The sequence below is a fragment of the Sceloporus undulatus genome, chromosome 2, assembly GCF_019175285.1.
Source record: "Sceloporus undulatus isolate JIND9_A2432 ecotype Alabama chromosome 2, SceUnd_v1.1, whole genome shotgun sequence".
Classification (NCBI taxonomy): Eukaryota; Metazoa; Chordata; class Lepidosauria; order Squamata; family Phrynosomatidae; genus Sceloporus; species Sceloporus undulatus.
The window spans coordinates 174,731,069-174,744,030 of record NC_056523.1 but is presented as its reverse complement, the minus strand read 5'-3'; the positions used below and the strand labels follow the sequence as shown (position 1 = coordinate 174,744,030).

The 12,962-nt window shown below is 44.1% G+C and overlaps 3 protein-coding genes across 8 annotated transcripts in view; all 3 read left to right on the top strand.

The window, feature by feature from the left end:
- LOC121920794 (homeobox protein Hox-D3-like) overlaps positions 1–12,962 on the top strand; it is a 204,290-nt gene that overhangs the window by 47,955 nt on the left and 143,373 nt on the right. For 2 of the 6 annotated variants that reach the window (XM_042447991.1, XM_042447992.1), the window contains exon 1: positions 12,713–12,813. The exons of the other annotated variants lie outside the window; for them this stretch is intronic. The gene's annotated coding sequence lies outside the window, so the exon portion shown is untranslated. Of the gene's footprint in view, positions 1–12,712; positions 12,814–12,962 lie in introns of those variants that run through there. 6 annotated transcript variants of the gene reach the window in all.
- HOXC6 (homeobox C6) lies at positions 258–3,519 on the top strand. Its single transcript, XM_042448004.1, has 2 exons — positions 258–949; positions 1,908–3,519. The coding sequence occupies exons 1-2, from the start codon at positions 550–552 to the stop codon at positions 2,216–2,218; spliced, it is 711 nt and encodes a 236-aa protein (XP_042303938.1). The 5' UTR covers positions 258–549; the 3' UTR covers positions 2,219–3,519.
- On the top strand, positions 6,321–8,099 carry HOXC5 (homeobox C5). The gene is made up of 2 exons (XM_042448001.1): positions 6,321–6,940; positions 7,815–8,099. Exons 1-2 carry the CDS (start codon positions 6,355–6,357, stop codon positions 8,027–8,029), a joined length of 801 nt encoding a protein of 266 aa, XP_042303935.1. The 5' UTR covers positions 6,321–6,354; the 3' UTR covers positions 8,030–8,099.

The following is a 12,962-nucleotide window of genomic DNA, read 5'->3' as shown; positions in this document are numbered from 1 at the left end:
TCAAAAGAATAAATAGCCTGATTCTTTTTCTGCAGGACTCTTTTCTTTTCCCCTCCCTTTTCTTTCTTTCTTTAAAGTAAAGGGTTATTTGTACCATAATTTAAAAAACAAAAAACCTCTTCTTTCTTTCTTTCTTTCTTTCTTTCTTTCTTTCTTTCTCTTTCCTTCTTTCTCTTTCCTTCTTTCCTTCCTTCTTCCTTCCTTCCTGTTCTCCTCCCCTCTTCCTCCCTCTCCCATCCCTCCCAACCCCCCTCTCCTCGAACCATACTTACTATTTTCCCCCCTCTTCTTCTAAACCACCTTATATTTAGAATTTCGAGACTTACTTTCAATGCATACTTAGTTTCAACTGGGGAATCAACACAAGCAAAAGCAATTTTTCCGTGTCTTGACATCTAGCTTCCTATTGGCTCACAACGGGTCAGCTGACTTTGTCATTTTGTCTGTCCTGGAGTGGAGCCGTCCCTATAACAATCTAGTTCAGACTACAAACTGGAGACAGAAATAAATATTAAAGAAATCATACAAGCCAGGTATAGGGGGGAAGATATGAATTCCTATTTCACAAACCCGTCGCTGTCTTGCCACCTCACCAGTGGCCAAGAGGTGCTGCCCAACGTGGCGCTCAATTCCACTGCCTATGACCCTGTAAGGCATTTTTCAACTTATGGAGCAGCGGTTGCTCAAAACAGGATCTATTCATCTCCTTTTTACTCACCGCAAGATAATGTTGTGTTTAGCTCCAGTCGGGGACCCTATGATTACGGATCTAATGCCTTTTATCAAGAAAAAGACATGCTCTCTAGCTGCAGGCAAAATTCTATGGGACACAATACACAAACTTCCATTGCACAGGATTTTACAAGTGACCAAAACAGGAGCACGTCCCAGGAACAGAAAACTAGCATCCAGATATACCCGTGGATGCAGCGCATGAACTCCCACAGTGGTAAGTTTTACAGCTCGCAGAGATAAATTAAATAAACTGAACCATCTTTACGACCGTCTCCCTCGCAGAACAGGCTCAGCTACTTTTTATGGCCCCATAAAAACAATAATGTAGCTTCCTCACAGTTTGCCGCTACAGGCCTTTTATTTGTTAAGTTGTTGCAGGCAAATATGGCTTGTTATGCTCTTTCTAATTAAAAGACTTTGAGAGTGTAACATATCTAGAATAAAGTGCATTCAGCTCTGGTCTCCCCCCCTCCTTTGAAGGGGGTGGTGGGGTGGGTAAAAATAAAATATAGAAAATAGTACCAGGGTATTTGGACTTATTTTACTTTACTAAGATTGACGTTTCCCCGTTAGATGAGAAAATATGTTGCTGGGTTTTTTTTTTTTTTTATGAAGCGAGGGTTGTAAAGTGAGGTGGATTATTATTATTATTTAAATACCAGTTTTTGAGACTGTGATTTATGAAGTCGTTTTGACTTCCTAATATAGGGCAGGAGAGTGTATCCTTACTAATTATTTTACATTGAAGGGAGATCTAATTAGGTGTGCCCCCCCCTCCAAGTTTGCAGACATAATTGAAACAACACGTTCTGCATCTTTGCAAAGAAGATCGGAACAGGCTTTTTAATCAGGAATCCTCCTTCCTCTCTCCTTCCACATGTGATGGAGGCATTTTAATGGGCTGCAAGAATTAAATTGTGGGTGATGCTTCTGTGTGTGAGAGAGAGAGAAGGAGAGAGAGAGAGTGAAAGGGGGAGATGTATGACAATGAAGGCAGAGCATGAAGGCTGGGGTTGGGAGAGTCCTGGTGCATGGGTTTCATTGGGGTCCCCCTCTTTTTGTTCTTTTCCGCCTTGCTTTCCCCCCTCTTTCTGTTTGTATGCATGTTGCTGGGAAGAACCCATAAATCTGTGGCTAACCGTTTTTAGTTTGTTTGTTTTCCGAATCCATAGGGGTCGGCTATGGGGCAGATCGGAGGCGGGGGCGCCAGATCTACTCCCGTTACCAGACGCTGGAGCTGGAGAAGGAGTTCCACTTCAACCGCTACTTGACGCGGCGGAGGAGGATCGAGATCGCCAACGCTCTCTGCCTAACTGAACGCCAGATCAAGATCTGGTTCCAAAACAGGAGGATGAAATGGAAAAAAGAGAGCAACTTGAGTTCCACCTTGTCTGGGGGAGGTGGCGCTGGAGCGGCCGCGGATAGCTTGGGCGCCAAGGAGGAGAAGAGAGAAGAAACAGAGGAGGAAAAACCAAAGGAATGAACACTGACTCGGCTCGGCCAGCTCTCCCCCCAACCTCCTTCCAAACCCTCCCCAGCAACACACACGATGGTCCCCCTTTCCTTTCCTTTCCTTTCCTTTCCTTTCCTTCCCTTCCCTTCCCTTCCCTTCCCTTCCCTTCCCTTCCCTTCCCTTCCCTTCTCCCCTTGACCCCATATTTCCCCCCTCCACCCACCCTGTTCCAAATTTTTCTCCTTTTGCGTTCTCTATTACCTTTCTAATATCCCTTCCCTTCCCTTCTTCCCCCTGACCGAATATTCCCCCCTCCACCCACCCACCCTCTTCCAAATTTTTCTCCTTTTCCGTTCTCTATTCTCTATTACCACTGCACAATTTATACATTGGATCACATATGAAAAAAACGGGGGGGAGAGAAAGATGAGGAGAGAGAGAAAGAGAAGGAATGGGGGCAGAGGGGAGAAAGTGGGCCTCCCCCTTCTCCTTCCCCCATTCTCCCATTCCTCGGCACTGATCTCCCCACTTTCCTAGCAAGGGTCCAAACCGTCTTGACTTGCCCCTCTGTGGAAACCCACCAGCCCCTGGCCCCCAGCCCCACCCACCGTCCCACCGTCCTTTCTCCTTGCCTCCGAGGAGACCAGCTATAGCCACCTCTGCATAAAGACTGCATTTAATGCCACAACCCACTGCACATCCCCAATCCCTCCTGTCTCCCACCCCCCATTAGAAGAAATCCTGGGTTGAAAAAGGCAGAGCACCCCGCAAGAACTGATTTATTGGGGGGGGGGGTGGAATCAGGCATGTCAAAAGGAACTCTGAGGTGTAAGCTTCTCAAATCATGATAATGGTCATTATGATGGAGGTGGTGGTAATGGTGGAGGAGATGATGGTGGTGGTGGTGAAGATGATGATGATGATGATGGTGATGATAAAGAGCATCGAATTGCCTACCCCTGTGAAATTACCTTCCCTTCTGTACCCCCTTCCCTCCCTCTTCCCTCCCTCACCTCCAAGCTATGTCTACCTAAATATAGCATTTTCCAGAGTGAACTAATTGTATTTAAACACTACCTGGGGTCATTATGCATACTACAAACTGTGACAGTTCCTGTGTGAATATTTTTAGCTGTATTTGTGGTCTCTGTATTTATATTTATGTTTAGCCCTGTAATGTTTCTTCAAACAGTATAAAGTGAATGGAATTCTATAGCAAGTAGGAGAACAACATCCAAAAAAACAAAGAAGAAAAAAAATCTCTCGTGTTAACATTCTCTAACATCATGTATAAAGGTCGTCCAGAGGACTATGGTTGAGTATTTAATAAAAACTGGATATTATTTTTAAAAATGTACTGATTGATTTCTGAAATTTAGTGGGGAAGAGATTTAGTAGGCTTCTTGAGCGGGTGGGAGATCCTTTTCTGCTTCTGTCTGCCAGCATTTTTGGCTGTCTGTCTGCACCATCCTCGCCACCATTTGCTCAAAAGTAAAACAGGGTGGTGGCAGAAAGGATTTGCTTCCAGCTAGTTATGATAAGGATCTTTTTTGTTTTAAAATATTACCTACACTAGACAGACAGGTACACACACACACAGAAGCACACAGATACTGGGGAGATTCTGCTGCACCACACAATCTTTTTCTCGTTAGAGTATATAGTGAAAACTGCAAGAAATATCTTTCATATCTCCCAGTGATTAAAAACAAAAAGTTTTATTAAAAGATTCTATTTCTTGTTTTCTGAGGTCAGATGATGTGTTTCAGAATAAATATGTTCAGTTTCTTTAAAATAATGCCTACATTTTCTTTAAAAAATATATTGACACTCTCAGTGATCGCTCACAACAATTTTTTTCCCCTTAAATTTATTCTGAGGTGGCAAAAGGGTAGTGTGATAATTTTTTTCTTTAAAAATAAAGTATCCCCGGAAATCTTTAGAAACCGCAGTCGAATATGTAATGCGCACAATAATGCCAGATTGCGGCTTTAGCTGAGGAATGGCGTGGATATGCTCAGCTCAGACACCCCCGAGACAGATGCAAACGCCTGGGAGCAAAGTCCTGGTATCTAAATGCAGATACTTCCTAGGAAGACTTCCTATCCCTTTAACGCTTGGAATTAAACCGTCAAGTCCCCATTACATAAAACAAAAGCCCCGAAGTGTCTTTGGAAACTAACTCATCACGAGTTGACTTCGCCCACTTCCTTGCCCCAAACTCCCTCGGAGGGTTTAAGAATATTCTTATCCATCATCAAAGCTTAGAACATTCCTTACAGAGGTCATATATATTTTTAAAACTCAAATACACGTGATAGGAACGAAAAGAGTATATATGTCTCTGTGTCATTTTAAAATTTTGAGTCTGTTTATGAATGACCTTTTACCCTGAGAGATCTAAACGTTCAAATCGACATATTAACAGGGGCAAAATTAGGCTATACAGTTTGTTTGTTTTTTAAGTGTCCACTGAATCAAAAGCATAAGATTAGTTATATTTAAACCCTCAAATCTCAATGGAAGGACCATATAAAATGAGCCTGCAGGAGGAGAAATAACATCTTGCTAACTTAAGCTGGCCCTCATTAAAATAATGATAAATAATGCAATCCTATATAGGACCACTCAGGAATAAGCCCCACTGAGTCCAATGTAGCTTGTTTCCAAGTAAATGGGTGCAGAACTGCAGTCTTAGTAAAAATAAATGAAGAAGGCATATTATCCTCTTGTGTTTTCCAACTATATTCCCTGAACACTCAAGAGGACCTGCATTTGTTTGGCAGGAAATCCCTGCAGAACCAACCTCATGTGTGCAAGGAGTAAACTGCAACATGCAAGGAAGGGGAAGGTTTGCTCATACCTTTACCTGGCTGAAAGCTCTACAGGCTTTTAAAAGGGGCTTCTCACGTGCCCTCAAACCCCCCCCCCCACACAGGTATATACATAGGCAGAACCAAAGTGAATGTTTATGCATTCACCTGAGGTACAAGGGTGATTTATGGGAAGGCCGCATTGATTCACAACCTCCACTGAATACACATAAGAGAAAGAGAGAATTATCAGCTCTGAAAGATACTGCACAGGGCATATACAGAGGCATATACTGTACAAAGAAGAGAACATTACTGTAGCACAGTCTCCAGTCTGCTGCCTGTCTCTCAGCATAAAAGCAGCCCCATGCCATGCTAACAGAGCAGTAGATAGATGCGTGTGTACATAAAACACATGAGCTGAGAATACAGACAGGACTTCCAGAGTTTTTTTGTCCGCAACATTTCCCATGTTTACATACATGAGATTTTTGTGTGTGTGTGTGCTACAGATTGTCCTGCGTATACTAGAAATTCCAGTCTGGCACTCTCTTGGCCCAGTTGCGTTCAGTGTGGAGGTAGTGCGTAGACATATACAAAAAGGGACCATGTGTTTTATCATTAAATCCATCCAAGAAGCTTATATGGAGCTCATCTTCGCACACGCCCTGCACACAAACACATACATGTGCAGCAGAACTGAATCTCAGCTCCAGAGCTTCAGGGAATCTCCCAGCTCCACAGGAGGAAGCATATGATTACATGCCTATGGAGCTCAAGGCCTTATTTTACACCTTTCCTACATCAAAGGCAGAGAAATTTCCTATGAAGTGGCGTGGTTGGGAAATGAGCTCTTGTCTCCTTCCACCCCTCAGGAGGCTTAGGGGTGTCTGTGCGAGTCCTTTCCCACCCAGTAGCCTCCAGCCATGAGTAGAGGGGTAGTATTTTATGAGACGTCGTCGTACCCCAGGCCCAGCACCAGGTGACGCTGTAGTCTCATTGTCTCGGTGTTTTGAGTGTGGGGCTGTTTCTTCCCCCGTTATGCCAACATATCACATACGTTTCACGGGCTTCCATCAATAACCTCCTGGGGTCATCAAGCCAAATTTATGACTGGCCAACACCGTCACGTGATCCTATTTAAACATCCCATATTTGGGCAGCGCACATAGAATAAAGAAAAGAAGAATCTCCACCTATAAATTCTGCACTTTAGAGAACAAAAAACCCTGAACTTCAAAAGGGCCACAAATCAAGCCTAATCAAAGGGGTGTGAGAGAGAGGGAGAGGGAAAGAGAGAGAGAGAGAGAGACTGTGGGGTGTGTGTGGGGGGGAGAAAATATAATTCCTGACATGAGTTCCTACGTAGCCAACTCCTTCTATAAGCAAAATCAAAATGTTCCTGCGTATTCCATGCAAAGTTATGGGAATTATGGATCTGTCTCTGAGATTCAGCCATCCAGGTATTGCTACAGTGGGCTGGATCTGAGCATTACATTCCCTTCATCTGGGGCTTCCAACAATCTCAACGGTGTGGACATGTCTTCAAACCCCAGACCTAACCCCGAGCGACCTTCTTGTACAGTCATGGGATCTTCAGGGCACACTTTAGGCAGAGACGACCAGACTTCTCTTAACCCAGGAATTTACAGTCAGAAGGCTGGGGGTAACAGCAGCAGCACCAGCACCAGCAGCAACAACAACAACCCCAACAACCCCAACAACCCGCCTTTGGAAGATAGATCTAAGAGCAGTGGGGAAATCAAGAGTGAGCCGGGGCAAACAGCCCAGCAAAGCGGGCAGTCAATGCAGCACCACCACCATCACCACCAACAACAACATCACCAGCAGCAGCCACAACAACAACAGCAGCAGCAGCAGCAGCAGCAACAGCCACCACAAATATATCCGTGGATGACCAAACTACACATGAGCCACGGTAAACTTTCGCTTCTCGATTTTGTTTCACAGGATTTGCCTGGGTTTTATAGGCCATACGGGGCAAATAATAAGGGGGGAAAAAAACCTGGGGTCGTAAATTTTACGACTAAGGCATCAATTGCTCGTAAAACTGTCCACTAAAAGGCTTAGAGGCTATAGACGCCCAAATTTATGACGGCATAATTGGATCATAGAAACAAAACGGGGATAAAGGCAATATTCCATTTTTTGGGGAGAGAGAGAGTGGGGGAGAAGGAAAAGATTTTAAAGGGGGAGAAATAACTTGGAAAAGCGCAGAGGGTTTAATAGGAAGGAGCTGGAGCTTTAGGTTGGGATTTCTTTTCCCACCCCACAGACCTTTCCACTTCCTCCCTATGCCATGACTTTCTCTCTCTGCTGACCTAAGAAATAGAAGTTGGGGGATTTAATCTCCCTTCTTTATACAGTACCTACTTTCTCATGATTGAATTGGAAATCACTTTCTTAGTGACTAACCTTCGCTTGAACTCAAAAAACTTTAATTCCAAAGTGCTGGAAATCTCACTTCAAAGTTTATCATTAAATATTTTACACAGAGACACAACACGAAAATAAAGAAATTTATTTATATCCGAGGTGAGATTTCCCCACCCCCATATATCTATATATATATCTATATTTCTGTCAGGATTGATATAGATATAGATCTATTTAGATAGATAGATATATCTTTTAAAAAATATGACTTTCTGGGTAGAAAGAAACATTTCTCTTCCTTTCCTATATTTCGTTCTTCCTTTCCCCTTAGAAGATTATAGTTGTTGTTGTTGTTGTTGTTGTTGTTATTGGTGTTAGTACTACTAGGCTTTTACCCCGTGTCTTTTGTTTTCCAGAAGCAGATGGCAAACGTTCCAGAACCAGCTACACTCGCTACCAAACTCTGGAACTAGAAAAAGAGTTCCATTTTAACAGATATCTCACCCGCCGGCGGCGCATAGAGATCGCCAACAACCTCTGTCTGAACGAGAGGCAAATCAAAATCTGGTTTCAAAACCGGAGGATGAAATGGAAGAAAGATTCCAAATTGAAAAGCAAAGAGTCCCTCTAGATAGAAGGTCTGGGTTTTGGGCTGGGGAAAGTGTGTTGGGGGGGGGGGGAGTCTGACCCCGAGTGGTTGTTGTAGCCTACCTTGAGAAAACTTTTTCTTTGGGAGGTGGGGAGAGGGAATGGGTGGGAGGGGAGGGAATTTACAGACTGGATTGGACTGAGCTACAAACCCTTGCAAATCTGTCAGACAAAGGCGTCTCTTATTAGTATGCAAACACCCCCTGGTCTTGAGCTCCTAGCAGAAGTCAACATAAAGCTCTCTGGAGTTTCCCTCAACCCCCGTATCCTTTTAAATTGGGAGGAAATAGCAGAACCCAGTCCTAGAATCAGCCAAGTCCCTTAAAATGAGGAGGAGGAGGAGGACCATGAGAATCATAAGCTTGAGAAGTAAATCCGAAGCCCTCGGTTAAAGACAGAAGGAGTGAGTCCCGCTCACTGTTGTTGTTGTTGTTATTATTATTATCCCCTCCCCCCCAAGTCCTAAGGGCTCAATCCTACATGCAGGACTTGGAGGCAAACTCCAGTGAAATGCGAAAGAGTCCTGCGTGGGGGGGGGGGAGGTGTAATTTGGTGAGCACTTATTTGTAAGTCCCCTTCAAGTCACTGGGTGACTTAGATCCGAAACACAGTGTCGAAATAATCCAGTTTGAGATCGCTTTAACTGTCTTGGCTCAATGCTAGGGAATTCTGGAAACTGTAGTTTTGTGAGACATTTAGCCTTCTCTGTCTGTCAGAGAGCTCTGGTGCCACAATAAAGTACAGTTCCCAGGATTCCCTAGCACTGAGCCAGGGCAGTTAAAGCGGTCTCAAAGTGGATTATTTCTGCAGTGTGTTTTGGACCTTAGTTCCAACCAAAGGCCCCTGGGCTCTAGATACGAGGCAATGTTTACTTTTTGGTGTGGACTGAGAGATGTTCCCTATCTTGAGGGTTCCTAGATGCACTTAACCTGACCATTGGGGAAAATGCTGGCTGTAGGATGTGTTCTCCTGGGGTGTTTCGTTTTGTTATTCAACCCCTCCCTCCCCATTGACTTATTTTTATATTATTTGCATATGAAAGGATGTGAGTGGACTATGAGCAAATCTGTTTTAGCATCTCTCCTGGGAGATAAACTGTGCGAAATATGAAAGCACTGTTGGGAAATGGGTGGGCGATGGGAGCAGGGAGGGGAGAGTCTGCATTTCTCTCGACTTAAATATTTCTGTGTATTTATTTGTTGCGTAATTAATGTAGCTTTCAGGGGGAGGGAAACGGCTGAACTCTTATAAAGATGTATGCTTTTTTTGTTTACATGTAGTCCATTTAAGTCACGTTCCCACTTCCGTCTTCCCGTATATTGTATTGCATATATTTATTGGTTGTAATATCATATGTGAAAGACCATGGAACACATATATTTTGTCATATTGAATAAAGGCTAAAAATACTTCACCAGCTGAGACAAAGTTTGGAGGGCAGGCGGGGAAAGGGAAAACTTCTTCGAGGTGGCGTCTCTTAAGCGCTACCTAGTCTCGTTTCTCCTTGGTTTACCCCCATTTCTGTCCCATTTGTTTTGGCAAGAACAAAGTGTTTCAGGGAAAGATTCCATTAAACTTGAAGCAGAATCCAACCAAACTGAAATACTTCGGAGTCCTACTAATTTCAATGAGAGAGCTGAAATTCATCCCTTGACTTGGGTTATGAGACTGTTTAAGTCTCTTCTATTGTAAGCAAAGCATCCTACTTTGGATGGATGGGGGCTCCTAGATTTAAGCTTGCAGGCCCATTCCAGATCAATCAGGCTTAAACTTCTTTCCTAACGCACAAGATGCAAGGAAGAGCCATTCGCTGAGGAACAAAAACCCATTTCAGGCTAAGGTTGTCGTGGAAATTAGTTTCAAAATAGGCCAAGAGTTGGACTTGAAGGTATACCTAGTTTCTGCTGTGTCCCCAAGAAGAGGAACATTTTTGCGGGAGGTTGTGTACTCGACTAGTCTTCTTTTCACAAGCTTTTAAAAACGAACTGTGGGGGCTATTCTTGGCTTGCCCAAAGTCCTCCAACATTCAGAAGTCCTCCAGAGTTGTCCGTAGCTTCCCTTACTGATAATTCTTGGATTCCCCCCCAGTGGTTCTGGCGATATAAGCCAGATATCGCCAACAATACCAACTGTATACTTTTTTTTAGATGCAATTGAACAGAATCACAGGGACAAGCTCTTTCTCCGCTTTCAGATAACTTTCCAAGGGTTGGGTTTTGGTTTGTTGTGAAAGATGCACAGGGGAGACGTGGGCAATTTGAGTAGGTACTGGAAAGTGTGTGTAAAAGTGTGTATATATGTGTGAGAGAGAGAGAAAGAGAGAGAGAGAGAGAGGAGGGAGGGACGAAGGTTATCACAAGACTGGGTGGGATGGACAAAACTTTTCATCTCCACTCAGTTGGGAAGCCTCAGACTTTAACTTGGATGGTTTACTAAGTAGTATGGTCTTGCTGCCGAAGTTTATATTTTCTGTGTAGCATGTGCATGTTTATATGCCTTCAAGTTGTCCATCTGCTTATGGCGACTCCATTCATTTCATAGGGTTTTCTTAGGTAAGGAATACTCGGAGGTGGTTTTGGAAAGAAAGGGAACCCAAACTTTTGGCAAATACCTTTCTGTATTTGAGGAGTATATCTGAAGGCTTTCCTTCCTATGTGCTTCCATGGTTTTGTTGTTGTTGTTCTTACTGTGGCTGATGTGACGGTGGCGTTGCCTCCAGAGATGCAGAAGTTTCATTGGGACGGGGTTGGGCAGTGGAGGCCACAGAAGATTTGGGAACTGTGCATGTATGTTTCATATGTGTCTGTGGTTCCCCTGACTCTATATATTCCAACCTGACTTCTTCTTCATCCCTCCCTCCCTCCCTCCCTCCCTCCCTCTCCCTCTGTCTCTATCTTTCTCTCTCACACACCGGAGGTCACATCTTCTGAACTATTTACAGTACAAACAACCACTTGGGAGGTGGGGAAGGGAACCTCAATGGCTCAATAAACCTTAACAGTATTTCCTTTACACATTTCAAACAATGAAGCAATTTCCTGAACCTGGAAACAAAAGATACTTTTAATGATGCTGGGAGCTTTCAAGCGTACAAGTGCCTTAACCTCCTGTGATTCTGAGCATTGCACAGTGTGGTTCCCCCCCCCCTCTCTTTTTTAATCCAAATCACTCTATTCTCTTCCTGTGCTTTATTGATTTAGTATTAGTATTGACAGTCACCTTTTAGAAGATCAAATAATAACTATTTTCATTGCCACCTTTCAGTCCTCTTGAAAGTTCCCTTTCCTCTTCCTATCCCGCCGGCTACTTTCTGGCTTAACTTCCCCGGTTTAACTTAATTTTGATCTCAATCGGAAGGTGTGAAGGGACAGAAAACTCTGGAGGGTTCTCCCTTTCCTTGTCTCTTGATCCCAAAGGTGCTTTTCTTGGTGGTTTTGAAAGGTGCCTTGGTAACCTATTTGAAATTCCCAGAACAAATAAACACACACACAAACAATGCACCGTAATGTGGCCATTTCAAATCCCGCGTCTTTTGGGACATTTGAAGAGAGTCTGCCAGCCCCGGGAAAAGCCAGTTTACTGCTTCACAGAGGCAAACTGGGCAGATCCGGACAAGGGCTCTCCAGATTTCAACCAAATCTGTTTCATCCCCTTCTGTCTTAAACGTTTTCTTTCCTCCTCCCAGTTCTTCCCTCCCTTCACTAAACCGTATAATTTCCTTTCCCTTTAGTCGGAAGTCGGCCAAAAAAATAATTGGGCTTGACAGGTTAGGGTTAACAAAATCAGACGCGCTTTTGTTTTATGGAGGGAGGGGGAGAAGAAAGAGAAGGACGCATTTTAAGCGAGCACTAACCCGAACTTTTCCATTACCATAACGCGAACCAGCCGGGCTATTTCAGGCTTATGATTAATCATTCGTTTATCCAGCGACCAACGTGGGTCTATTTGGGCCTCTTCCCTGTCTTTTTAAAAAGTAATTTTTCAGGACTGATTAATATTTGGTTGTTGGGCTTGTCGTTGACTTTTTGCTATTCAGGAACCCCCCTCCTTCTCTCTCTCTCTCTCTCTCTCTCTCTCTCTCTCTCTCTTCCTTTCCCCTCCCTTCTCGCCTACTTTCCAGTCTCCTTGGCTAAAGAACCCTTGCAAAAACCGAGAAGGAAATGAAACATCGCTTACCTTTCACTGTCATCCGTGTCAACACAGGGGGGACTTTTAAAAGGCCTCCAAACAAGAAAGGAAAGGAGAGAGAGAGAGAGAGGGAGGAAGGGGGCAAAATGACAGACCCGGAGATCCAAATGTGTGTGTGTGTGTGTGTGTGTGTGATTTAAAGAAGGGGGAGCGGGGTGGGAGGAAGGAAAGAATAATAATAACAATAACAATAATAATGATCCAGGACTCTCCTTTTGGGGGGGGTTGAGCCCCCCGCTTTTACGTTCCCTGAGACCATTAGCCGAAATACCCGTGGCTTCTAAGTGAATTTAGTAGTTTAAAACTTTTGAAGGTTATTTATGTGGATAGCCCAAAGCAAAAGCCCTGAATGGCTCCCGGTGAGCACGTGATGTCATTAAACTAAGTTTTATGGTTTGGGGGAGCTGACATACCCACAATATATTTACATCATATATAATCTTAACTGTCCACCATCGCAGCTGCTAGAGCTGTTTAATGCTGGGACAGGGGGACAAGGCAGTTAGTGCGGATTACGACGGCTCAGGCTGCTGCTGGTGGGGAAGGGACATCTTCCCCAATGGATCCCAGGCGAGATCAGTAAGTTAATTTCCCACTCACTCCCCCCCCCCCTTTTGGTGGAGTCTTTCTCCTGCCGTTCGCTCCCTCCCCCCCTTTGTCGTTGTCGGGGTAGGAAGCTCCTTGTACTTTGGAAGAAGATTTAGATGAGGGATAAAAGTGAGGGTTGT

What these genes read in the sequence shown, in the direction of transcription:
- HOXC6 (XM_042448004.1), top strand. Translation starts at nt 550, where the DNA reads ATGAATTCCTATTTCACAAACCCGTCGCTGTCTTGCCACCTCACCAGT. An exon ending in GCGCATGAACTCCCACAGTG is followed by an intron (nt 950 to 1,907) that starts GTAAGTTTTACA and finishes CCGAATCCATAG; the next exon opens with GGGTCGGCTATGGGGCAGAT.
- HOXC5 (XM_042448001.1), top strand. Translation starts at nt 6,355, where the DNA reads ATGAGTTCCTACGTAGCCAACTCCTTCTATAAGCAAAATCAAAATGTT. An exon ending in CAAACTACACATGAGCCACG is followed by an intron (nt 6,941 to 7,814) that starts GTAAACTTTCGC and finishes TTTGTTTTCCAG; the next exon opens with AAGCAGATGGCAAACGTTCC.